Below are 25,741 nucleotides of genomic sequence, written 5' to 3'. Positions count from 1 at the left end.
AATTCTTGAAATCTAGCTGGCAGTCGCAAACATGAAAGCTTGTAGCGGCTTGTTAAAAACAGTCTGTAAGTTTTTTTTTTTTTGTTTGTTTGTTTGTTTGTTTTTTACTACATTTTAGTCTTGTCTTATTTCCTCAATGATTTTGCATGTTGATAATGATGCTGGTGGTGTCTGGTCATCGTCTCATCCTAGTCATGGCAAAAAGGTCATCAACGAACATTATTCATCATAGATTTTAGCGAAATTAACACTACATCATAGCAACCAAAGCATCTCAGCTGGAAAAAAAGCTGTGCCTCCAAAGCACTCTCAAGCTCCACCATCCGGCTGTTTTTAGAAGAGCATCTCATTTATTTAGCTGGTTAAAAATGCTTTAGTGGACACACTTTAATTGAATATTTTTTGTTTGGCATATAGTCAATTAGTCTCTTTAGCATTTATAATATACTGGAGCAAAACCTGAAAAGGTAGTTCCTGGACATGAAATTTACGTAGTTGCAATTCCTAGCCTGGGATTATGCTAATTATTTACCAATTACTGGTACCAATGATTCAATGGCCTATTCATAAAGATAGCCATTTATTTAAATCCTGCAATAATCAGCCATTTGAATTAATCAAATAAATGAATGACTCAATTATTTACTTAATAGACATTTACCACCACCACCTACTGGCAGTTTTAGTTTCTGATTTAGATTATCACTTTATTAAAAAAAATAAATTACATATATTAAATACCAATTCAGATGCAGCTCCTAAAAAAAAAATAAAAAAAAAAATTATGGTCGTTGTCACCTAAAAGTTTGTGTAATAAATTGTATGTTGAATCAAATAAAATATATTTCTAAAGCTACTTTTTGTAACGTCTATTTGATGCTTTTCTCATTTAACACAATAATGGTTTAAATTATCTTTTGGGGTAATTTTTTTTTTCAAATTGCGATTAGATTAATTTGATTAATTAATCGGATTCGGCATATCATGTATCGGCATAGCATGTTTTAAATTTAATAGCTTGACAGCCCAAATAAATATATATATATATATATATATATATATATATATATATATATATATATATATATATATAGCTGTAAAATATCCCAAATATGTTAACAAGTTCATTTGTAAATGTTTCAGGATGCATGCAAGACGGGTTGTCTCCTGCCCGTGTCTCTATCATTGCGGGTGCTCTGGGCTCAGAGGGGCCTAAGGGCCCTGCCACAGAACCACATCTTGGGGGCCAAATTCATCTTTGGCTGTCAGAGATTGAAGGTAAGCATAGCATAATGTTACTGTTGAGCCCTGGGATACTGACATGATTCTCATTTGTGTGATTTTTCAAAAATACTCATTGTGTAAAATTTGTACATCTTAAAGTTCAAATTTGTAGAAATATCTATGTAACATGTTTTGATTGTGCAACTGACTTTTTGCACACACAGTCTTTGGGAAGTTCACATGAATTAGTCTTCTTCTTGCCTCCAGTGTCCCCTCCGGTCTTCTGTCCCATTGACCTCTGAGGTTATGTTCTCTGATGCTACAGTTTACCCGGAAGCCCCTGGCAGGGGGGAAAATCAACCTGAATGGAAGTTTCCATTTTCTTTTTTTTCCAGAGGAGTTGGAGAGTTTGATCAAGAGTAAATCAAACTTCAGTACCAGCCGATGTTGGAAGAGTTTCTCAGACATTATTTAACAAATGTGTAATTTCTACAGCACTACTGGCACATTGGAGAAACATTGACAACTGGAAAAAAAAACAATGTATGGCCACTGTGGATGTCCATATGTTTGGAAACAATTTTTGAAATTTGGTTTGATGCTGCTGATGTCAAATTAGACTCCACTCAAAGCTTGAAAGATACCACAGCTGTAAATAGTTCCTCATTTTAAATAAAGTTGTTTGATTTGTTTTTTCTCTCACTGTTGACTTGTGAAATCATTTTGCCTGATACACCAGTTTGATAATTTTTATGAGACTCCAACAATTTTACTATGATTCCTGTGTTTGGTTCTGTGCACATAGTTAAACAGATGAATTATTGCTGCTGGGGTGATTCCTGGCAGACGGGCAGCAGCTCCCAACTGGAAATCAAAACACAATGAGTTACTATTTTATGTAATGGCTGATTTTTAAGAGACTGTTTAAACCCGATTTTAAGATTGGACAGTCTGATCACAAGTGGTCGGCTCCTAATGCAGGGATCCAAAACATTTTGTAAACTGATTACTGAACCACATACAAAGGTAGCCGCCCACAAAAAGGTAATGTGCAGCTTTAAACCATAAGTTCATACATTCATACACAAGCCTTCGCAGAACCTCTCCAGTCTGAAAATCACCATGTAGTCAGTGACCCAGATCATGTAAAGCACATCTGTTACCCAAGTTACCCAGGTATTCCACTACAACTGAACACTCATTGTGTTTGTGCTTAGATTAAATTTCTGAAAGCGTATCTGGAAGAATGGTGCATAACTGGTCTGCCCCAACATGTGATGCAGTTAAGCAACAAATACACGTTTTCTGTCCAGTTTTGAGAAGCATTTGAAACTGAAATGGTGTTCAGTCTCACCTGCCCACTTGTGATCAGATCAACCCAAACAAATCTTAAAAGCAGGTTGAAGAGTGCCTAAAATAAGCACTTTCTGTGAATACCACATACAGACTACATACACCTTATACATGTAATACAATAAGTCATTTCCAATTAGTAGTTGTTGTACAGCTGGATTATTCAGTTGTTGGAAACATCAAAGTATTTGATAACCTGAAGCTGCTAAATGTTTGCAATAACATACTATTTTTACTATTTCTGCAGAACACATTGTGTGTACTGTGCGAATGATGCAACTTGTAATACCTGGTTGACTTACAATTGCAAAAAATGTGCTGAATACAAATGTGCTCACTACAGATGCTGTATCTACAATGCACACGATTTGCTCAGCTGTTTTAACATCTGTTCTTGGCTTGATTTGTTATCAGACAGCAAATGTGAATACATTTTTTTTTTCCACAAAAAACAGTCAAATATTGAATAAATGAATATGCTGAAATTGAATATGTAAAAAAATGTTTAAAAAGTTTTAAATAGTGAATAAATCAATGCCTCGGGGTGAATTAAACATGCAATGTAATGAGCTCATGTGGCAACAATATAGCATACTTCTGTTTGAAATGGTATATAGTTGCATACGGTTTATAGTTGCAATACTACTTTTTAAAAATAATAGGTAGAACAGTTTATACTACATTATAAGTGGTATGCTAGTATTCTGCTTGAAACAAAGCCTTAGACTCCTGTCAAACCCATTGAATCTTTACAAAGAATTCTGGTTTCCTTGTTCACTAATTAGTTCATAAATACAAATGTTGAAAATGTCAGTATCAAAACACATTTATCCTAGGAATCTCCTACTATGTAATAATACAGTGAAATACAGAATTAACCAGCGCATGACATAACTTGCATTAAAGTAAAGATCTCCTGCTACAGGCTCTGAATGTAATGTAAGGTGACGTTATTTGTGTGTCACTTGTGGCACCAATCTGACAATAATTGGATTCTTACATTTTGTGCTGCTTGCCCATGTTAAATTAAACATTTAACTTAAACCACCAAAGTGCTGGAGTGGTGGTCAGAAATGTCCAGCCCAGAGTGTATCTCAGTCAGTGTGCTGCTCTGCCATTTTTAGGGCTGTCAGATCACACACTTCCTTAAAATTCCCAGCAATGTTAATGATAAACACGTGATTTGAGGCATGACTCGTGTCCGTTAAATACTTGAGATCTGTTCAAATCTTGTTCCACTACTGTCACAGAAATTACACACTTCACATTTAAAGGTGCGGGTCTTACTGTGCTTGGTCGCACGCTATCCAGAATCTCTCTGACCTCCTGAGAGAGGGACACGGGTAGAGTCAGATAGTCAATGTCCTGTGGCAAATATAGACTCTCCTCTGCTTGCATTCTCTCCATCTCTCTCCTCTGCTTCTCACAGTGTGGACGGTACATAGCTAGAGGAACGGACCATAGTAACCGATGTGCATTAATGCAGTTCTGCAGGTGCCATTTCAGTTCACACATAACTGCCATTAATTACAAAATTCTGGTTCTATGGAGTATGATAATGAAACACAACACTAATGATTTGGAATGTTATATTACCTTCGACTTTCAATCTCTCTGAAAATTCTAGATACGGGCCAGAGAGTTCTGGGAAGGCAGAGGCTAACATCTGGAAAGAAACATCTTTATACTGCAGCATCTCCACTCCACTGTAACAGAAACTGGCACTTTCAGGTCTACAGTCATTTATTCTTATATTAGACACTGAGGAAGGTCTCAATGATGAGATTAAACTGACAATCAATTATTTGCATGTGGAAATATTACATGCGCAAGTTTATTATAGTAAGTTAATTCTTATGTCTTACTTGAGAATGGAGCTCTTAGTCTCGCTGATGTTGACATCTCCCAGTTTGTCCTTCCAGCGAGCAGCAGAGAGATGTATGGACTCCAGGGCAGATAAAGCATCATTCAAACTCATTTGAACCCGAAGAGTTTCATTATAGCGCTGCTCAGACACACAGCCCAATTCTTCAAAACCTGAGAAAGACGATGACCATTTCATACAGTCACTGCTATCTTCCAAGTAATAATGACTTTATTTATTATTTACTAGAATATTATAGTAGAGTCATAGATGGTAACAGACCTACAGAGACCCTAAGGGGACACGGTGGTGGGAAAAATATAAGATGGAAGGAAAAATAATAAGTCAATGCTTTTGCATTGCTCACAAATTTTTTGTGTTCCCCTGACAAACTGCATTTGCTCAAAAAACTTTTGTGTTCTTTGCGAGTGAATGCATAGTTTCTTGGGGGAACACAAACATTTTGCAAGGGAACGCAAACAAACATGAAGACTGATTAGACTGTTTATGACCGAAAGGAATTTAGAGAGAGATCTGACTCACTCAATTCTCATTGAAAAGTACAAATAAACCCTTTTAATCCTACTTCACGTTAGTTGAGATGGGCGATGGGCGCTAGTTAGTTGATGGGTGCTGCCATGTTAGTTTGCTCTGCAGTTCAGAGAATCGCATTTGTTAGATTTACAACACGTGAATTCATCCACTTCTCTTGAAATACATGAAAGTAAATGACTGGTGAACTGGGAGAAAAATAGAGTAAACTTTACAATTACTTACACTGTGTGTATCTGATTATGAATAAAACACGTTGTCTAATTATAATGGAAAGGATTATTATCGCCACTTCCATAGACATCAGTGTGTATTTTACAAACTCTAAATGTATTGTTTTGTTAGTACTTATGTGTATTTAAATGTCTGAAACCTGAAATAAACATTATGTGGTTGTAACACTGCATAATTGTGATATATGTCAAGCGAAGCGGCTGAGCGCGACTGTCTCTGGCTCTGTGCCAGCCAAAGTGTGAAAGCACATTTGAATTTAGCGGTTGATTAGACGCACTGAACATTCTAATCACACCAGTGTGATTGTAAGCTTCAGGGACCAGCCAAGAAAAAAAAATCACACCAGTGTGATCGTATGCATCAAAGGGTTAAACAGCAGTTCAACAAACAAGAAATCAATATTGATTAACTTATATTTTATATACAGTATTACTAGTTACTTTGCTCTGTCAATAAAAATAATTCCAAACAAAGACACAGCTATACCACTGCAACATTGTGGTGTTTCATTCCTGAACAAATTTGTTTAGTGAATGATTCAAAGAATTGTCTCATAAGGACATTCACATGTCTTTATGATGATTCAACCTGAAGGAAAAGTCACTGTAAAATCCCCACCACTAATGCTGCTCACACAGTCTGACTGGAACAAACACAGAAAAGCAGAGTGATACAAACAGTGAAAAGTCCCAGTGCTGATGGACTGTTATATCAGCACACCTGGAATGCTCAATCAGATCTGAGAACTAAATATTCACAAAAGATTCATAAAAACGTATCAAAAATTACAGTAAAGACAATTATAATCAGTGTTGGAGAAACTTACTTTTAAAAGTAATGCGTTACAATATTGCGTTATTCCCTAAAAAAGTAACTAATTCCATTACTTAGTTACTTTTTATGAAAAGTAATGTGTTACATTAGGGCTTTTGCAATTTCTTACCGCGCTTTTGACGAGCCAACCGCAGAACACTTATTTGCATGTTTTCTTTTTTGAAAGGCATGTCCTTCTGTTTTACACTTCATACACATGTACTAAATATTAAATAAGCTAGCATAATGCTTTTTGTAAAGAGGCAGATTGTAAACAAGCCTAAACAGACAGTGTTGAGAGAGATCGACTGAGCGCGTGCGATACCTGCGTCTGTCCTTCACAACAAATTCGTGAAAAAAAGTTCTGTCCAAGGATAGCGAAATTTGCCTTGCATCGAAGCAACTGGTCATGAGCCTTAAGGCCCAACGTTAAAATGATTTCACACTTGTTTCATTTCATCTCTCTGAAGTGCGTTTTTGAACGTGCATAAAACGGTAAGCCTAAAGCAGTCCCTTGCCGCCACCTTGTGTCACAACAATGTAACTGACTGAGTGACAGCCCGTTAGAACGCGCAGAGATATAACGTTAGTTCTGCTTGCCTTACCTGAAATATCAGCAGAAAGTCTTGTTTACAGTTCGAGAGAAACTAACTATTATACATACAACAATAGCTCTATCTTATTGCAGGTTTATGTTCTGTTTTGTAGACCCTTATTTTGAACTCTTTACTTCAATGCTCTATTTAGTTTCGTTATTGAATATGACTTTCTCTCTCTCTCTCTCTCTCTCTCTCTCTCTCTCTCTCTCTCTCTCTCTCTCTATATATATATATATATATGCTAATACCGTGCTGCCATCAAAAATACCGCAAGGGAAATTCCTTAACCGAAGCCCTTAAACTTTTGCCTTACTTTTTTCTCACCTGGGCTAGGCTTTCTTGTTTGTTTTTTAACAACAAAAAAAGTTCTATTTTTTGGCAAATGTTAAGGCCCTTTCACACCAAAAGTGAAATAAATAAGCCTAAAGCAGAAGGAAATTCATATTTACACCTGTACAGTAGAGGATGCAGCTCAAACAGACCTTTCAGCTGTGCTGCCATTCTGAATTAAAGAACAATAGGAAACAGGAGAAGTTCAAAACTCTTATTTCTAAATTTTTGCTTATTAGTATGGTTGAATTAGATCATTGAAGGTCAGGAGCAGAGACATTTGTTAATAAAGTGAGATTAAATACATAAAGTATATTTGTGTAAGATTGCATTTCACTATTTTTATTCATTTTGAGGAATACTGAATGTTTTCATGCAAGTGAGATGAGTAAATGCATGTTCACATTTATAACTACAATAACCATCATGTTTAAACAGCGCACACAACACCTCTGCACTTTTTTTCTCAAAATGGAATCAATAAATGTGAAAAAGTAACTTCGACATTTTGTTGTAAATTGAAAAAGGAATGCGTTACTTTACTAGTTAGTTGAAAAAGAAATGATTACATAACTTAAGTTACTTGTAATGAGCTACCCCCAACTGTTTATAATGTTACAAAAGATTTCTATTTCAAATCTATTTAAAAACTTTCTATTCATCAAAGAATCATGAAAAATTAAATTAATTTTAAGGAAATTAATACTTTTAGAATCAAATAATGGATCAAACATGACAGTTAAGTCATTTACAATGATACAAAAGATGTATTTCAAATAAATGCTGTTCTTTTGAATGTTCTATTCATCAAAAACCTAATATACAATATTTTGATTATAGTTTAAACCATAAAATATTCATACCTTTTTTCTTTTTTTCAGCTTTTTACTGTAAAATATGTAAAGGCACAGCTTTGTGTAGAAAATACTCTCTTTTCAAACTTTAGGTAGCTTTCAAATCTTACGGTACCTCTGAGAGTGAGTCGTAGGTCAGCATTGTCTGGTCTAAGGAAGGTTCTGAACTCAGCCCTGCTTGTGAACATACGGTATGGCTCGGTCACTCCACGACCAATCAGATCATCAATTAGAACTCCGATGTAGCTCTGAGTGCGTGAGAGGGACACCGGGGGCATGGAGAGAGACGTTCGACCTGCATTGACCCCAGCCCATAAACCCTTAACAGAGAACAGAATAAGCACACATAAGAGACAGCCAGAAAACGCAGTATTAAGAATCAAGGGTATGTAAACTTTTGAACTTGGTCATTTTTATAAATTCAGTTATTTTTTTGTCTTGTGGACTTTATGTAAACATCTGTTATGGGAAATAGTTTATTCAGGGCAGTACTAAATAAAAAATAACGTCATTTTCATGATCCTTATTATTTTGTTAAAACGATTAACATTTTTGCATATTCTGCAAGGGGTATGCAAGCTTTTGAGCTTAACTGTATGTTGGCATTAGTGGCATTGGTATGGAGTGCTGCCAGGCTCAGTACTGTGACCATTGCTTTTGACTTTATATATGCTACCCTTGGGATATATTATTACGAAACAGAGAGTTAGTTCTCATGATAATACTCACAATATCAAAATCAAATGTGGGTGGTAAATCTTAAACTTCCTAGCATTGTTCAAGAGGCAGACAGACTCTTACGATTTATGTCAGTTTAAATCTAGTATAAAGACCCATCTCTTCAGAATCAGATGGTGAAATTGCACCCAGAAATTACCACAACACAGTCCTATACTGCCAGAGAAGACCCCATCGACTAGACAAGCCTTTAGAAATGATGCCATTGGACAGCTACAGCTTGCTATTGCTAGCCTCTATGAAACTGCACATTCTAGCTTTAATTACCTGAACAGAATAAACACTGAATCTGAACTGAGCTGACTAATGGCACTATTGTCTTCTGTAGAGCTGCATTATAGCTGAATAATTGATGAACTGCAACACTGACATTCACTGAACTGGATTAACATTGAATCTGAATTGAGCTGAATAATGTAGAGCTGCTTACAGCTGCAACTGAAACTAATGAATTTTGAAACTGTTATTTTCGCCTTTATTACTGTGAAGCTTTAAAACAATCTGTATTGTATAAAGTGCTATATAAATAAATGACTTGACTTAAATTCATCCATCAATAATACTCTCTATATCTGAGCTATAGCCTCATGGGCTGTGCTCTGCCTCTGACATACTATTTTTGTTGTTGTTTTGAGCAGTGAGTGATTTTCCCTGTCTCATGTTGTTTGATTAACATTTACACAAAGTGACAGCAGCCTAATTTACCTGTTGTACTGTAGTCTAAGACCTACTGTGTGGATCCGATATATTAAGACACATCCTTACGGTTTACATTCACTTAAGACATAACCAACTCTGTTATGAGGATGCTCATCAAAACGGACATTTTGACATTATTTTTTGTTTATTTGATCGTTCAAGCACGATACATTGGTTAATGATCACACTGACATGCAGGAAAATATAATCTCAAATAAATTTTTAAAATAAAATGTTAATTAAAATATATATGTCAAGTGTTTTATTTTGATTGATTTAATTTTAAATGTATTTACTCAATTTAATTTTACTTTTTTATGATTTAATTAATTATTAGCTTGAAACCCCTGCAGTTCTTTCACAAGCCCTAGTTTGGGAAACCATGACATAATATAATGCTTAATGCATTTCATGATGTTAATAAATAATGAACTATATTTTCTTTCTCTTTGTTTTTATATAAGTAATCTTAAAGTAGTCAAAAATTTAGATGAGAAAAAGTACAAAAATGTGTAATCTCAATTTTTGTCATGTAACTTGTACTTAGTAACAGACCACAATTTAGGTCTTAAAGGGACAGCAGCCTAATATACCAACCTGCTGCTGTGTGTCATTAATGTGAATCAAACAATCATTTATTTTTAATAAAAAATAAATTTATATTTAATTCATACAGAGAAGACTATGCAATATTTTATTTTTTACATTTGATTATTACATTTCTGTACTAATGCATAACTGCATATTAAATAAACTGTTGAACCTGAAAAACTTAAAGGGGTCATGAACTGCATTGTTTTATTGTTTTATAATGTTTCCTGGGGTGCATTTATAATGTTAGTATGCTTTTTACATCAAAAATAATGTCAAAAATGTCATAATTTAGAAATAAACAGCATTTTTCCTACCCTGATTTTAGCCCTCTGGTTTGAACGCTCTGTTTTAAGGGGCGTGTCTGCTGTGAAACTTCAGTGTAAACGCCAACTGCTGTGATTGGCTGACATCTTTCCATTTGAAATTACTCTCTCCTTTAGCGCGTTTTTACTATTACAGCTCTCAAGGTTAACTAATCGTGAAAAGTGCTGCATTACGTTTATATCTTTCTTTGATCGCTTTCTTTATATAATTTAATCACCGTTAAATAAAAGATTATTTTCATCCTACTAAGAGAAACAACGCAAGTTGACGTTTAGTCACTGGTTTGATTTACTGACACACAGCTGTTAAATACTGTACATGTGCATTGGGCTGTCGCGGTGAAGGAATTTCCCTTGCAGTGATTTCTGGCTCAATACTGTGATATACATGCGGTATTATCGTCACATTTTTATTTTATTTATTATTGTTATTATTATTATTAACATAATTTTTTTTTTTTTTTGCTATATAAATAAATGTTACTGTGTGGTCAGCTGGGATGAAGATGAAGGAGATTCAAATACAAAACAGGCTTTGTTAATAATCTAAACACTGAATGAACGTGCAGGAGAATAACACAAACCGTACAATGCATAAACGAGAACTGACCAAGAACAACTAATATGTAACTACAGAAACAAACAAGGATATAATCAGTAACCAATGAAATGAAACTAAAAGAAACAAAACAATGTCAAAATAAGACTCCACATAACAGAACATAAACCTGACAATAAGCTTGTTGGGATATTGTTATTTGTATAATATATATATGTATAATAGTTAGTTCCGATCCTCGAATTTGACTGGACAAGAGACTAAGACTGCTGATATTTCACCAATATCAGCAGCACTTCTTGTGTCTGCGCATTCTAGACAGGCTGTCAGTCAGTGCAGGTTACATCAATACGCCATTAAGTGGCAGCAAGTGACTGTATTTGAGTGAGTCATTAAACTGTTCATTCGACTAATACGATCAAAATTCATTAATGAAACAAGGTGTTGAAATTATCTTTATTTTATACTTTCAGCGCCACTTTACAAGGCTCAACCGACCAGCAACGTGGTATTACAATATTGCGGTTATCAAGACAGCCCTACCTGTGCAGCTGCCTCCTCATAGCCTGTGGTTCCATTTATCTGCCCAGCCAGGAAGAGACCCTGTGTGCTCTTTACCTGCAGCCACGGGAAGAGTTGTGTTGGACAGACAAAGTCATACTGCACTCCATAACCTGGAGCAAAACATTAAGAACACTTATGAGTTTTCTGTACAGCCCATTGCAGATGAACACTATGTATTAAACATATAATATTTACCCGCCCCCATCTGCCAGTCAAAGGTCTGGCAACGTGACAGTATAATGATCCAACATGATCCAACATCTACACTCTTCCAAATTAATAACCTTAATTAATTAACAAATTAATAATTAATAAATTACATACAGTACACTCACGTCAAGCAGTAAGTATGATGTAGCAAATCTCAACTGCTTGATTGTTATATTTAAAAAAAAAAAAAAAATTAAAAATATACTGTATTATGTCCCAAAAATATTAAAAGTTAAAAGATATATAGTACATACTACTTTACCTGCATACATACAGTATGCTCACGAAAAGCAATACTATATATAGAGAGGGACCAAATCCTGGCTGTGGGTGTGAGATATCATCACAAAATGTAAACCATATTATCACACAGCTCTATATATAATGTTGGATATATATTATATCCGCATACAGACATTGCACTATATTGTAAAAGAATATATACTATATAGCAAATCTTTTGACTTCTTTTTCGTTGCAGATTGTAACTATATTATCACCCAGCTCTTTATATAAAGTTAGATATAGAAGTATAATTTTATCTGCATTCATACAGTATACTCACATAAGGAGATATATAATATATACTTTATAGCCAGGGTTTGAAATGAACTTTTTCACTCACACGCAAATTTGGCTACTAAATTTGAAGTTACCAGCCATTCAGAACTTCTATTAGTGAAGATAAAAATATCAGAAATAAAACACATTATTAAATTCACAGCATAGATTTATATTATATGTATTTATATTTATTAAGACTTATAATATATTTATATTCATTACATCTGATTCTGAATCATTGAATGGCTTTCAGCTTTCAATGTCAGTCATTGTTTGCGGACACCATAAAAATAAAATAAAATAGAAATAAAAACAAAATTTTCCATGACTTCTCATATAAAACAGAATTCATTTAATTGTAATTTCCAAATACAGCTCACTCTAAAATGAATGTTTAATGGTAAACATGTTGAACATCAGCAGACAGGAAAAGAAAAAAAAAAAAAAGTGATCAGCTGTTTCTTTACAAAAGTCAGCATATTGAAGCCTCACCTCCATTGACATCCATAATGAAAATCATGACCTAATATATCATGTCATGATGACAAAATTACAACCCAAATTTCGGAAAAGTTGGGACGTTTTTTAAAATTGAATGAACTAAAAGACTTTCAAATCACATGAGCCAATATTTTATTCACAATAGAACATAGATAACATAAATGTTTAAACTGAGAAATTTTCACAAAATGAGCTTATTTCAAATTTGATGCCTGTTACAGGTCTCAAAATAGTTGGGACAGGGGCATGTTTACCATGGTGTAGCATCTTCTCTTCTTTTTAAAACAGTTTGAAGACGTCTGGGCATCGAGGTTATGTGTTTCTGGAGTTTTGGTGTTGGAATTTGGTCCCATTCTTGTCTGATATAGGTTTCCAGCTGCTGAAGAGTTCATGGTTGTCTTTGACGTATTTTTCATTTAATGTTGCTCTAAAACCTTTATATACCTTTCAGCATTCATAGTGCCTTCCAAAACATGCAAGCTGTCCATACCGTATGCACTTATGCACCCCCATATCATCAGATATGCTGGCTTTTGAACTGAACGCTGATGACACACAGGAAGGTCTCCCTCCTCTTTAGCCCAGAGGACACAGCGTCCGTGATTTCCAACAAGAATGTCAAATTTGGACTCGTCTGACAATAGAACACTTTTCCACTTTGAAACATTTTAAATGAGCCTTGGCCCACAGGACACGATGGCGCTTCTAGACTATGTTCACATATGGCTTCCTTTTTGCATGATAGAGCTTTAGTTGGCATCTGCAGATGGCACGGCGGATTGTGTTTACCAACAGTGGTTTCTGGAAGTATTCCTGGGCCCATTTAGTAATGTCATTGACACAATCATGCCAATGAGTGATGCAGTGTCGTCTGAGGGCCCGAAGACCACGGGCATCCAATAAAGGTCTTCGGCCTTGTCCCTGTCGCACAGAGATTTCTCCAGTTTCTCTGAATCTTTTGATGATGTTATGCACTGTAGACCATGAGATTTGCAAAGCCTTTGCAATTTGACGTTGAGGAATATTGTTTTTAAAGTATTCCACAATCTTTTTATGCACTCTTTCACAGCTCTGCCCATCTTTACTTCTGAGACTCTGCCTCTCGAAGACATCCCTTTTATAGCTAATAATTTTACAGACCTGATATCAATTAACTTAATTAGTTGCTAGATTTTCTCCCAGCTAAATCTTTTCAAAATTTCTTGTTTTTTCAGCCATTTGCTGCCCCCGTGCCAACTTTTTTGAGACCTTTAGCAGGCATCAAATTTGAAATGAGCTCATTTTGTGCATAAAATTGTAAAATTTCTCAGTTTAAACATTTGTTATCTATGTTCTATTGTGAATAAAATATTGGCTCATGTGATTTGAAAGTCTTTTAGTTTTCCTTTTAATCAAATTTAAAAAAACGTCCCAACTTTTTCGGAATTCGGGTTGTATATCCCAGCAAATAATTTCATGATGATAAAATTACCATGCCCTTCATGTCAGTATTTTTATACTATAGCTGGGCCGATAGAGGCTGAATGGTGTGCAGTTACTGAGGAACACACATAGGAAACGATGTGTTCACATTTTAAAGACATGGCATGGTGTGCATTTTTATTAGTGTGCAGCACTAACTTTGTTTTGGGGAGGGGCTCTGATAGCGATGTCATGCAAAGTCATAGGACATAATATATTAATCATAACTCACCATGTGGTAATTTGGGTAGTGAGTCGATATGCATTACCTGCCATGGTTGATTTACAATCACCCACAACTAGCGTGTTGGAGGGTGCTAATTTCAAACCTTGTGCATAGCATATCTCAATGTCTTTATGTATTATCTTTTTGTTACAAATTATAAACTGTATTAAATTATAAACTGTATTAAACTGTATTTAATTAGCAACATCATAATTTTCTGAAAAGCTGCTTTGAAACAATGTGTTTTGTGAAAAGTGCTATACAAATAAATTTGACTTGACTATAAACGTACCTGGAGTGCAAATTTTTGCACGTTGCAGCCCGGGGATCTCTCTGATGAGGCAGAGCTGCTTCTCATGGGGCATCGTCATAGACAAACCCTGAGGGTACATGAGGTCAGAGGTCAGACCCTCTGGTTCCAGCCATACCTGGTGTTGTCGCCCTGGAAACCGAAGCACCTTCGACTCAATGGAGGGGCAGTACCTGTGAGAAATGCTGTCAGAATCAATAATGTCCCATTCTCATCTTGTAAAAAATAGCTTAATACAAATACTTAATCAGTACATTAATTCACCATAAATGCTCCTCTAATGACAAAATAGAGTGAAGAAGCTAGTCAGAAATACGTTATTATGGTAATTCCATAAAAAGATGTGAACCCACCTTAAGCCATTAGTAAGTGTTCATGTGGGTATTCAAACATTACCTGGGTCCTTTAGTGTCTTCCTGTATGTGTGAGTTAAGGTGGCTACTCTCTTTCACCACTCTCTCTACCCCAGGCGTGGTGTATGTCAGATAACATGGAAGCTGCTCTTCAGGCTACACAGAAAATTAGCAACAAGCCGGTTTACTAATCGAACTATAATGACACTGAGACCAATACCATATTTTTCAAGGCACATCATGACAGCTTTGTGTGAGGAACCAAGGGGTTGCAAGGCTGAAAAGCTTTAATTGTTAGGCATTCAGAAGTAGCCATGACAAATGAAACATTTTCTAAAATCATAAATATTTAATTGTTTTTTTCAGTGCCAAAATGTTTCCCTGTCTGCTCCCTTTGACAGCTCAGGATAGTCACAAGTAGAAGAGTTTTGTTCTTGTGGTGCCATCAGTTAATCAGTGTTTCCAATACGCAATTTCCCTGCAGCTCAAGAGTGAGTAAGCAAAGTAACCCAAGTGAGCACAGACAGAAGCATGAAGGTCACGTACTTCTGAGGTCCTGTGCCCGTCAAACAACTGCTACTGAGATAATTGAGAATGCTAACAGCTTTCAGTAGGCATTATAGATGAGATAATGCTGAAGCTGATGCTTCACTTCATAGATACCAAATGGCGTTGCTTCAATGCATTGACCAGCACTGACTCCACTCATGGAAAAATGGATAAGGACAGACACAAGTAATCGATCTCTGTCTCTTTCACTCGCTGTCTGTTTAAGCTTGTTTAGTGCAAATCTATGGAGCCTCTGTACAAATCACAATGAGAGTCTTAATTATTCTTGTTATTTTGTATGCGTTACGTTTTCGTCATGATTTAAATGGGCAGAGGGAAAGCTTACCAGTGAATAACAAGTTATATTTGGGTCTGCTGCTCACACAAAGCTGTTGTATGACTTCAGAAAGCTTGGAATATAGCACACTCCTTTGTTGTTTTTCAGATGTGGTCACTATGTTGTATGGAAAAAAGCTGGGTGAAGATTCTTTTTTAAAAGAGGGAAAGTTTTCCTTTTGCATTTCACAGAAGTTAGTCAGTCAGATTAGAATGACAGATTTGGTGAATAAATGGGGTGAACTATTGTCTTAATACTATAAAATATTATAGAATATGACTGGTAATTCCTACCGTGCAGTGTGTGTGAGTATTAATGAAGCTGAATGGAGTGGGATTTGGGTCAGGCAAATGAATAAGGGTGAGGGAGAAGTCGATCGTATCCTTGATGACACGGGGAGGAGTACCAGTCCTCAGCCGGCCAACCTTCAACCCCAAAACTTCTTTTAAGGTATGAGAGAGACCTGCACAGGAAGGCAGATCACCTATTCTCCCCCCTGGAGAAGTGTTTTGGCCGATGAAAAGAGCACCAGACAGGAAGGTGCCAGTGGTCAGAACCACAGACCGGGAATGGATTTCACCACCTCCATGAGCTGCCACAGACAACATTTGGTCAAAACATGAATCCGTCACTCTTTTATTAGGAAGAGCATGTTGAGTATATGATGTTCCTCACCCAAGCGTATTCCATAAACTTTATGTCTTCCTGGTTTTCCTGGATCAGCCGTAGTCAATAGAATGTCCTGCACAGAGCCCTCTAAGATGGTCACTCTCGGTGTAGATAAAAGCTCTGACTGAAAAACAGAAGGACAAAATAGTGTTACTATGAAACCCATAGAAATCTATACATAGATGCTCCTTGCTGGCTGTTCCTATAAGCCGCAATCATGGCTGTAGTCACTATGAGGTCTTCCGGACCTTGGTATTTTTAACCAAGATAACCAAGTATCTCATGAGATGCCTCAGAAGTCTAACAGTGATTGTCAATGTTGAAATGTTTAAAGGGGACCTATAATGCCCCTTTTACAAGATGTAATATAGGTCTCTGGTGTCCCCAGAATGTGTCTGTGAAGTTTCAGCTCAAAATACCCCACAGATCAATTATTATAGCTTGTCAAATTTGCCCCAATTTGGGTGTAAGCAAAAACACGCTGTTTTTGTGTGTCCCTGTAAATGCAAATGAGCTGCTGCTCCCAGCCCCCTTTCCAGAAGAGGGTGAAGATTTAACAGCTCGTTCTTCGGTTGCTCAACAACAAAGCTGAAGAATCTCAAATTGACGATTGTCAGTAACGGTGTTCAGCCTTACACTGTTCAAACCAGAATTGGACACTGATGGAGAGACTCAGGACTCAACTCGTCGACTACCATGTGACGTCATGTTAATCTTTTGTGCAAATCCAGAGTTGAATTGACCCTCGTTTGTGAAACAGTCCGGCGTAAAATGACGGCATGGTAACAACACTCTACAACAACAACTCTTCCTCATCTCTAAAGCAGCCCAACATGGCCTCACCCCCTTTGTTGTGTTCCCGGGGGCAGGGTTTATGTCAATTTTAGGGTCTGTGATGTCACCAAGCCGGGAAGAAGCTTGTTGTAGTCCTTAAAAAGCGATTTCTGTAAAAGAAAATATCTCCCTTTGCATTGAACTTTGAGGATCGTAACTTTGCAGATGTTGTTTATGCTCATACAGCAACATTACACACCAACAATAGTTACAAAAAGTGAAATCATATTCAAGGACCCCTTTAAGAGTAGGCAGTAGGCAGGCTTTACTGTTCACAGAGGCTGCTGATTGCGAGATAAGACGCAAGTAGCTAAACTAAACATTTAATATTTGATAGTTTTTAATAGAGAAGAATTGTTAAATGACAGAAAGAAACAATCAGGAATAGAAACTAATAAACTTTTGTCTAATTTCTCCATTTGAATTTGAAAATATACTATAATTTATATGATTCATGTAATGTAATTTGTAATTGTTAATGTGATGAGACCAGAAACATTAACAGAGCTCTTTTCTACGGAGCCCCACACCCACACATGACATGCAGATTATATATATAATAGTTATAGTTATATATGCAATAGTTGTTAGCTGCTGATTTTCACAGGAATTATTTTGTCATTAATTGTTACATAATTCTGCACATGGTAAATAAAGAACTAATATTCATTTAATCTATTACATATATTGTATATTATTGATCATCAGAGAATCCTACAGTGAAAAAGGGTGCCAGAGGCTACAGCTATAGGCTGCTCAATGATCACCGCACATTCATAGAGCTCATCAAATACGGTCAACAGCAGCTCAACCATACTTGCTTGATGCGCGAGAACCAGTGAGGTTTGTTCTAACGAATCAAAGTAGTACATTTCAGCTTCCGTTTACCATATTTGATGTGCTCTATGTAATTTGTACTTTCGTTAATTGATGTATATGTGAGAATAAAGATAATTATAACTGTTTATTATATAAAGCAAACATTTCTCTTTGGAAGACATGAATTAAACTGCTCGATTCATATTGATTACTTTTATGATGTCTTTATAAACGTTTTGAAGATTGAAAGTTTGGTTGCATGGAGTTTCAATAGATGTACAAAAACTCCACTAATAATTATTTTCTTTAGTAAGTGACAGAATGGACCTGTATAAAGTCTTTATAGCGTTGGCGGTCCAGCTGGGTTCTGGGGCCCCACACTGCAGGCCCCTTACTGCGGTTAAGTATAGAGAAATGAATCCCGGCCCAGTCTCCTGCCCGTCCCATCACACCATCTAGAGCGTCAATCTCCTTCACCAGATGACCTTTCCCGACACCCCCCAGTGATGGGTTACACGAGAGCGCCCCTATAAGACAAATAGAGAACTGTGTTTAGAGGTTGATCTAAATGACATCTAAATAACGTCTAAACTTTCAACTCACCAATAGTTTGGATCTTCTGTGTGATGAGAAGCGTTTTTGCTCCAACTCTGCTGGCGGCGGCCACTGCTTCGGTCCCGGCATGACCGCCACCCACCACAATGACATCATAATGTTGAGTGTGAACATCAGAGGCCTGAATGGAGCAGGTGGAGAGAGTCTTTGGAAAGCGCAATCTTCTTACCAACATGTGCGATGATTGTCAAGGTGGTACACTGCCTCGGATGGTAAGATTTTTCAATCTGTGATCAAAAAGGGAGGTTACATGCTGTTTAAAAAGCTACAAAATACATTTACATCTGTCTACAAAAGCAGCATATAACACTCCCCAGCTGAAATATTAAACAGATAGTTATTTTGAACTGCAAATCTCATCTCTCATAAACGCACAATCTGCTAAACCAGCTGCATTATCCAGATCAGCACACTTCCATTTGCCCACTAACAAAAAAATGTTTGTGGAAATTGCACCATAGTAATATCGTGGTTTTCTGGACAAAATCTGGATGAAAATTAACCATGGTTTTATTATAAATACAACCAAAAAACCATGGTTAATACAGTTAAACCATGTTAGCTACACTAACCATAGATTAACCATGGTATTTGTGGTAAAACTGTGGTTATACAAATAGAGGTCAATCCGCCAAAGGAAAAACAAACAAAAAAACACTTTTACTATAATAAAACCATGGTTAATTTTCGTAAGGGATGTTTTCTGGAAATACGCGCTGCAAGGTATAACAAGGAATAATATGGATAAGTACAATGGTATATCCATACGCGATCACTGCATGCCATGTTCTGCTCCGAGCTTGCAGGACATTGATGTAAAAAGCTTTCCTGTATATTACGATAAAGCTGCTTTGACTTTCAATGAGCCCGAGACTTGATTTAAATGCATGTCTGTTGATTCATGACTTAGATTTGATGCTCACAACTGTTCTAACATGACAATGTAACTGTAAGAACTACTCACCACTGCTCTTGATGTAATTTCTCCTGTTTAAACAAGTTCATCTTTGTCGTTACAGTGAACATCCTCTCGGTGATCAAGAACAGGACGCAGCCATGTTTTTTACCCTAATAACTGTCATAGATACGCAAAATTACCGTAACAACAGACGTAGGTGTCCGTTTTACCATGGTTTTACCTCATTGCCATATTCTAATATTTGATGCACATATATTAGGCTTACTGAAATACAATAAACATTCAAATAAATCTATTATAATGTTAATTGTAATGCGCATACTGAAAACCAAACCTGCAAAAATAAATAACTAAATGTGGCCTAAATGTTTTCATAAAAAAAGTATGTTCAGCTCTTTTCAATTTTTTATAAGAATGATTTTTGAAAAAAAGATGAAAAAAAATGTTTATCTACAACAATATGGACCTGTGGGTATCATAAATATTTTACAGAAATGCTTAAATTGAAATATATTTATGTGCTATCAATCAATTTCACACATCTATTCTGGTAAAGTACTGGTAATAGGACATTTGGAAAAAATACCACTAAATCAGTTCTGGCAATTATGTTATGTGTGAACAAAGCATCATATCATACAGCCATGGCCTAAAGTATTGGCAGTGACATAAAGAATTGTGTTTCTCAAAGTTTGCTGCTTCAGTTGTTGTGTTGCTTCACATTTCTAGATTACTGTGCAGAGTGATCAGATGCATTTTAAATAATTGCAAAAAGCTTAATTCACAAAAAAAAAAAAAAATCAGAAAAACCCAAATTTCACAGTTTGTTTGTTTGTTTGTTTTGGCCCTATACCACAAAATGACCAGCTAACATTATTTCACTAATCCAGTGATTCCCAACCGGGGTGCCATCGGGTGAGAACATAAAAGTTATTTTGAAGAATGTGGGTAACCAAACAGTTGCTGGTCACCTGTGACTTCCATAGTATATTTTTCCTACAAGGGGAAGCATGTTTACTATTAGGCTGCTGTCACTTTAAGACCTGCGTGCATCTAAAATACAGACACGCATCTGATTTTCTTCCAACTGATTACTTTTACTTTAGACATAACCAACTGTGTTTATGTAAACCTTGTGTGTATTTGACAGTATTAGCACAATCAGATGCAAAAGATAAAGTCCAGTAATCGGGTGCTGTTCGACAGGCTTTTAGTGTGAGCACGCTTCAGGTGTACGCGCTCAGAAAAAGTGCATGTCAGAACAGCATGCAAATTAAATGTTTAACCAGCAAGGCTTTGAAGCACATGCAAATAATAAACTTTTGTGATTGAGTATGAGTGCAGTGTCCCGTGAGTGTAACTCTACCGCTGCGTTTACATGTTATATGAATGTACGTCGAGTTGTACAGTATTGGGACGGAGGTGCGAGAACTGCAACTGACAGAATGTGTGCTGTAAAAATCAAGCTGTCATTTCATGTACTCTTGGGGGCTCCCTAGTGGCCACGGGGGCCTTAAGCAGTTGCTTAGTTTGCTTATGCCTTGGGCCGGCTCTGCTTAGCATCATAAGCATTGTCATTGGACTATTTTGCACTCCTGCCACCCACTCGTCACTGTCTCTCAGCATTCCCTCTATGTGTACTACTACACCTCTTAGTAGTGCGGATCCACCTTGGGCCAGCTGGGAACCATCTCCGCCTGGGCAAGAGGAGCCCACGAGTCCGCCTACAACCTCAGCAGGCTTCGCTCCTCCTCAACCTGTCATCCTGACTCCCGCACCTACGCTTCTCCCACCCACGATTCCAGTGTGGACTATCAGCCATTGTGTTCACCGACAAGGATTGTGTTCACCGACAATGTTTTCTGGAAGTATTCCTGAGCCCATGTTGTGATTTCCATTACAGTAGCATTCCTGTATGTGATGCAGTGCCGTCTAAGGGCGCGAAGATTACAGGCATCCAGTATGGTTTTCCGGCCTTGACCCTTACGCACAGAGATTGTTCCAGATTCTCTGAATCTTTGGATGATATTATGCACTGTAGATGATGATAACTTCAAACTCTTTGCAATTTTTCTCTGAGAAACTCCTTTCTGATATTGCTCCACTATTTTTCGCCGCAGCAGTTTTTACCATAGAATTGGTGATCCTCTGCCCATCTTGACTTCTGAGAGACACTGCCACTCTGAGAGGCACTTTTTATACCCAATCATGTTGCCAATGGACCTAATAAGTTGCAAATTGGTCCTCCAGCTGTTCCTTATATGTACATTTAACTTTTCAGGCCTCTTATTGCTACCTGTCCCAACTTTTTTGGAATGTGTAACTCTCATGAAATCCAAAATGAGCCAATAATTGGCATGACAAAATGTCTCACTTTTGATATGTTATCTATATTCTATTGTGAATAAAATATAAGTTTATGAGATTTGTAAATTATTGCATTCCTTTTTATTCACAATTTGTACAGTGTCCCAACTTTTTTTGGAATCGGGTTTATAAATGGTAAAAGGTACAACATTGGCAACATTTAAACGTAAACATATTACTTTTACAGCAAAAAAACATTAAATGTTTACGAATCTTTTATATCCTTTCCTGCTTACTGGCAGCTGCAGCATTAGCATTAGCCATTACAGTTATCATTAATCATTAATTAATGCTTAACTAATGCATTATTCTGGACCCTTAAAATAAACTGTTACCGTAAACATCAAATCCCACGCACCTTATGATGAATTCAAATTCAAAAATTGCTCCCTCAAGAAGCGTTACAACATGTTTTATGGCAGTGATATCAAACGCTCATTGGTTCTCGCCTGCTTTGTCACAGATTGTTTCAGTAAATGTGAATTTCAGTACATCTGAAATCACTCCAGTGCATTGGAGTGAAGCCGGATTAAAATTTTCATGGATTAATAACATAAATTCTGTACTTCATACAAAACTATCATAAATCGCCAGAGAGCACTGCGACTGCAACACGTCATCATTTGAACAACTTTTGGTACCGCTGTTGACATTTTTACAATAAATAAATTGTGATTACACTTGCCTGTCTGTTATATTTTTCTTTATAACTGTACATAGTTTTAAGAAATGGTTATGGGTAGGTTTAGGGGTCAAAATATCTTTTTAATGCTATTGTTACTATTTTTCTACACATTTTTCTTTCCATTATGTTTTATCCTTTTTATATTAAATTGGTATGTTTAGGTTTGGGAGTAGTGTTAAGGGATCTTACATTTATCTATAAAATGGTAAAAAGGAAATTACACAGATATCTTTATGATATGAAAGATTCGTAAATATTTTTGTTTTACGTTATACATTTATAGCTGTAAAAACATAATAATGCTATGTTTAAATGTTGCCAATTCATTTATATTGTACATTTTAGCATCTATACAAATGCTCAAAAAAGCATGTTTTGTGTCTTTAAAAGTTGCGTATTAATACCTACGTATTAACAACGAGATCAGGCTGGGTAATTGACCATTAAGGCTGATTTATACTATGCTATGGTGTAGGCTGTGTGTAGCATGCATAGCCTACGGCATAGCCTGATGTCCAAAAATGTAACAACGCGTCAATTCTACGTGGACCGCAAGCGCTGTGATTGGTCTGCTAGAATCCCTCCCTCAGGTCAAAAAAACTGGCGCTGAGCAAGCGGAGTAGAGCGAGCATTTTCAGCTTTCATAAGAATGAAAAAACGCTGTTTCAGGGGATACGCACTGTCAAACTGCAACAAAAGACATTGACTATTTGCTGCCATCACTGCTGAAGCTTCTCTGACAAGGTACATGACAAGCTGCTTCTTCAGCTTTTGCCTTGATACTCAGCATGACCACAGACACTGCCTACAGTGGTCTGCATGTTGCATGTTGATGCGGACAATGACCCAGAAGTATAAATGAAAACCGAAGCATAGCGTACAGCGCAGAGGCTCCGGTGTAGGTCCGATGCAGAAGTATAAATCAGCCTTTTGTGATGACAGTTGCAGTTAACAAGCAGAATAACTGAAGATAAGAGGAACAACAAGAATAGAAAAAAAGAGAAGAGACAAGCAGACAGCACAACAATTAACCGACTCATTGCCACACAGCCTTAGATGAAATCAATTAAATAAAATCAGTAATCACTTAAACAACTCCAAAAACAGTATTACCATGTTCACTTATTAAAATCCAATTTGGCTTTATTTCTTTCATATGGTACATATATTAAAGTTGATGAAGTCTGTTTGCAGTCACCATTATGGTGATTAGTGTTAACTTTAGTTGGGCACTTGGCCCTTGACATTGGTCAAATTAATTCTCTTTTAGCAAATTTTGAAAGTGCATGCTATCACTGTTTTCTACAATATTTCATGCTCCTGACTGCAATGACATACCTTTTACTATGGGCAATTTTTGTAATCAGTGATTGACAGTTAAGCCTTTAAAAACAGCAACTTTCAGTTTTGAACTTTGATTGTCAAGTTGTTATTAACTGTACTGTTGAACGAGCTCTTCTCATAACCATGTTATTGAACAAACTGTTTATGATTATGATTTTATTTGCCTTTTTTATATCTCTAAATGTTGTTGTTTTGCAATATACATAAGCTCTTTTTTAAATGATTTTAACTGATTTGTGTACAGAGTTTAACTGATTTGTGTACAGATCCTTTGAAACAGGAGACAAATCCTTTGATCCTTTGAAACGTTTTACCAGTTTGATTTTTATTATACAAAACTCTGTATGACAGTGATTGAATTTTCAGTTCTACATTCCATTCAACAGAGGGAGCAAAAGAAATTACAAAGTTCTAATCTTTTATTACAATAAATTATATGTTTTAATCTTATAGACCATGTTGGCGAACCAGCTTCACCAGCTCTTTTTTGCTTGAGATCAGACTGACTATGCTGGTCCACCAACTAGTCCAGATCTATACCAGTAATAACCAGCAATATACCAGCATACACCTGGACCAGCATGAAATTCATGCTGGTTTATGCTGGATTGTGCAGTAGGGTTGTGTTCTGCAAAAGAAAAAAAAGTACAGGTATAGATTTGGAAATATGAGGGTAAATGATGAGTTTTAATTTTCAGAATCTAGATTTCTCTTTAACATAGAATTTTTCAGATATCATTATTGGATAAATGTGTTCATAGTCAAGGGCAAACATTTTCAAACGATTTTAGTTAATAAAGCACTAGATGATTCATGATCTATATACATTAAAAGGTTAGAAGACTTAAACGTTTTTGGGTTTTATTGAATTATTTGTTTATTTTGTACATAATGAGCAAGTCAGATGAATGAGAACAGAGTTTGTACAGTATGTGTTTTTAGTTGGTCTTGTGGGTTTCCTGTGTGGCTAAACTGTGTGGGGAGTTTAACGTTTTCTACATTCCCTGTGGCTAGTATCTGCCTAGCTCATAACCTGTAGTACAAAGTTAACCTATGCCCGAGGAGGGAGTATCTGTAAGTGGACAATCTTGATTTGTGGATGTTATTTACATGTGAGTTAATATTAAAAAGGAGGTTGAAACACTATCATTTATGATATTTAGTCTTCCTTTGGTTTAGTTAACATTTCTTACTAGGCCTGTGTCTTGCAGTAGCAACATCATTTTAATATTACAGCAGTACTTGAGGCAAAGGGAAATTAAGTTAAAATACTGCAAAAAAACAATTATAATCTATCATGTATAAAAACACCAATTTTTTGCCTCATAGCCAAAGATAGGATAAACAGGTATAGAAAATAGATGGGTGGATTTCAAACAAATATTTATTGCTTAAAGACAGACAAATGTTTTATCTAAACTTACCACATTTTATTGAATATGAACTGCTTAGTTTTGCTTCGAGTTAAGTATACACTAAAATTTACTTTTCTAAATGGTCACATAAATCATTTGAGCAATTTTTTTTTACTGAGTTTAGTGTAATTCTAAGTACTTTAAGACGAAATCTGGTCTGTCCACTTTTTCCATTTAAAGTGATACTTGTCAGACACTCCCTTGAACTCAGATTAACAGTTAAGATAACATTGCTGAAAGTTTGGAATTCAGCCCTGGCTGTC

The 25,741-nt window shown here is 36.2% G+C and overlaps 2 protein-coding genes across 4 annotated transcripts in view; one reads left to right on the top strand and one right to left on the bottom strand.

The window, feature by feature from the left end:
* Positions 1-1,926, top strand: part of LOC125265723 (tectonic-3-like) — a 30,692-nt gene extending 28,766 nt beyond the window's left edge. The window contains exons 15-16 of the mRNA XM_048186111.1: positions 1,144-1,278; positions 1,492-1,926. Coding sequence (XP_048042068.1) covers positions 1,144-1,278; positions 1,492-1,647 — 291 coding nt within the window. The 3' untranslated portion in view covers positions 1,648-1,926. The remainder of the gene's footprint in view (positions 1-1,143; positions 1,279-1,491) is intronic.
* Positions 1,927-1,959: 33 nt separating this feature from the next.
* On the bottom strand, positions 1,960-19,864 carry mto1 (mitochondrial tRNA translation optimization 1). Of its 3 annotated transcripts, none has more exons than XM_048186110.1 (13): positions 19,847-19,864; positions 18,737-18,975; positions 18,461-18,660; positions 16,487-16,604; positions 16,105-16,403; positions 14,969-15,081; positions 14,555-14,745; positions 11,280-11,410; positions 7,939-8,143; positions 4,443-4,614; positions 4,174-4,283; positions 3,865-4,022; positions 1,960-2,088 (listed from the first exon to the last, which is right to left on the bottom strand). In XM_048186110.1, the coding sequence occupies exons 2-13, from the start codon at positions 18,921-18,923 to the stop codon at positions 1,975-1,977; spliced, it is 1,998 nt and encodes a 665-aa protein (XP_048042067.1). In that variant the 5' UTR covers positions 18,924-18,975; positions 19,847-19,864; the 3' UTR covers positions 1,960-1,974. The 3 variants fall into 3 exon arrangements, 2 of the variants coding, with proteins under 2 accessions (XP_048042067.1, XP_048042066.1); XM_048186109.1 differs by lacking the exon at positions 19,847-19,864 and adding an exon at positions 19,713-19,829; XR_007184339.1 differs by lacking the exons at positions 1,960-2,088; positions 19,847-19,864 and adding an exon at positions 19,517-19,535 and having other exon boundaries at positions 3,952-4,022; positions 4,174-4,243.
* Between the last annotated feature and the right edge of the window lie 5,877 nt (positions 19,865-25,741).

The sequence above is a fragment of the Megalobrama amblycephala genome, linkage group LG3, assembly GCF_018812025.1.
Source record: "Megalobrama amblycephala isolate DHTTF-2021 linkage group LG3, ASM1881202v1, whole genome shotgun sequence".
Lineage (NCBI taxonomy): Eukaryota > Metazoa > Chordata > Actinopteri > Cypriniformes > Xenocyprididae > Megalobrama > Megalobrama amblycephala.
This window is presented reverse-complemented; position numbering and strand designations above follow the sequence as displayed.

What these genes read in the sequence shown, in the direction of transcription:
- mto1 (XM_048186110.1), bottom strand. Translation starts at nt 18,923, where the DNA reads ATGTTGGTAAGAAGATTGCGCTTTCCAAAGACTCTCTCCACCTGCTCC. An exon ending in AGTTTATGGAATACGCTTGG is followed by an intron (nt 16,404 to 16,486) that starts GTGAGGAACATC and finishes TGTCTGTGGCAG; the next exon opens with CTCATGGAGGTGGTGAAATC. An exon ending in ACTAAGAGCTCCATTCTCAA is followed by an intron (nt 4,284 to 4,442) that starts GTAAGACATAAG and finishes TTTCTGTTACAG; the next exon opens with TGGAGTGGAGATGCTGCAGT.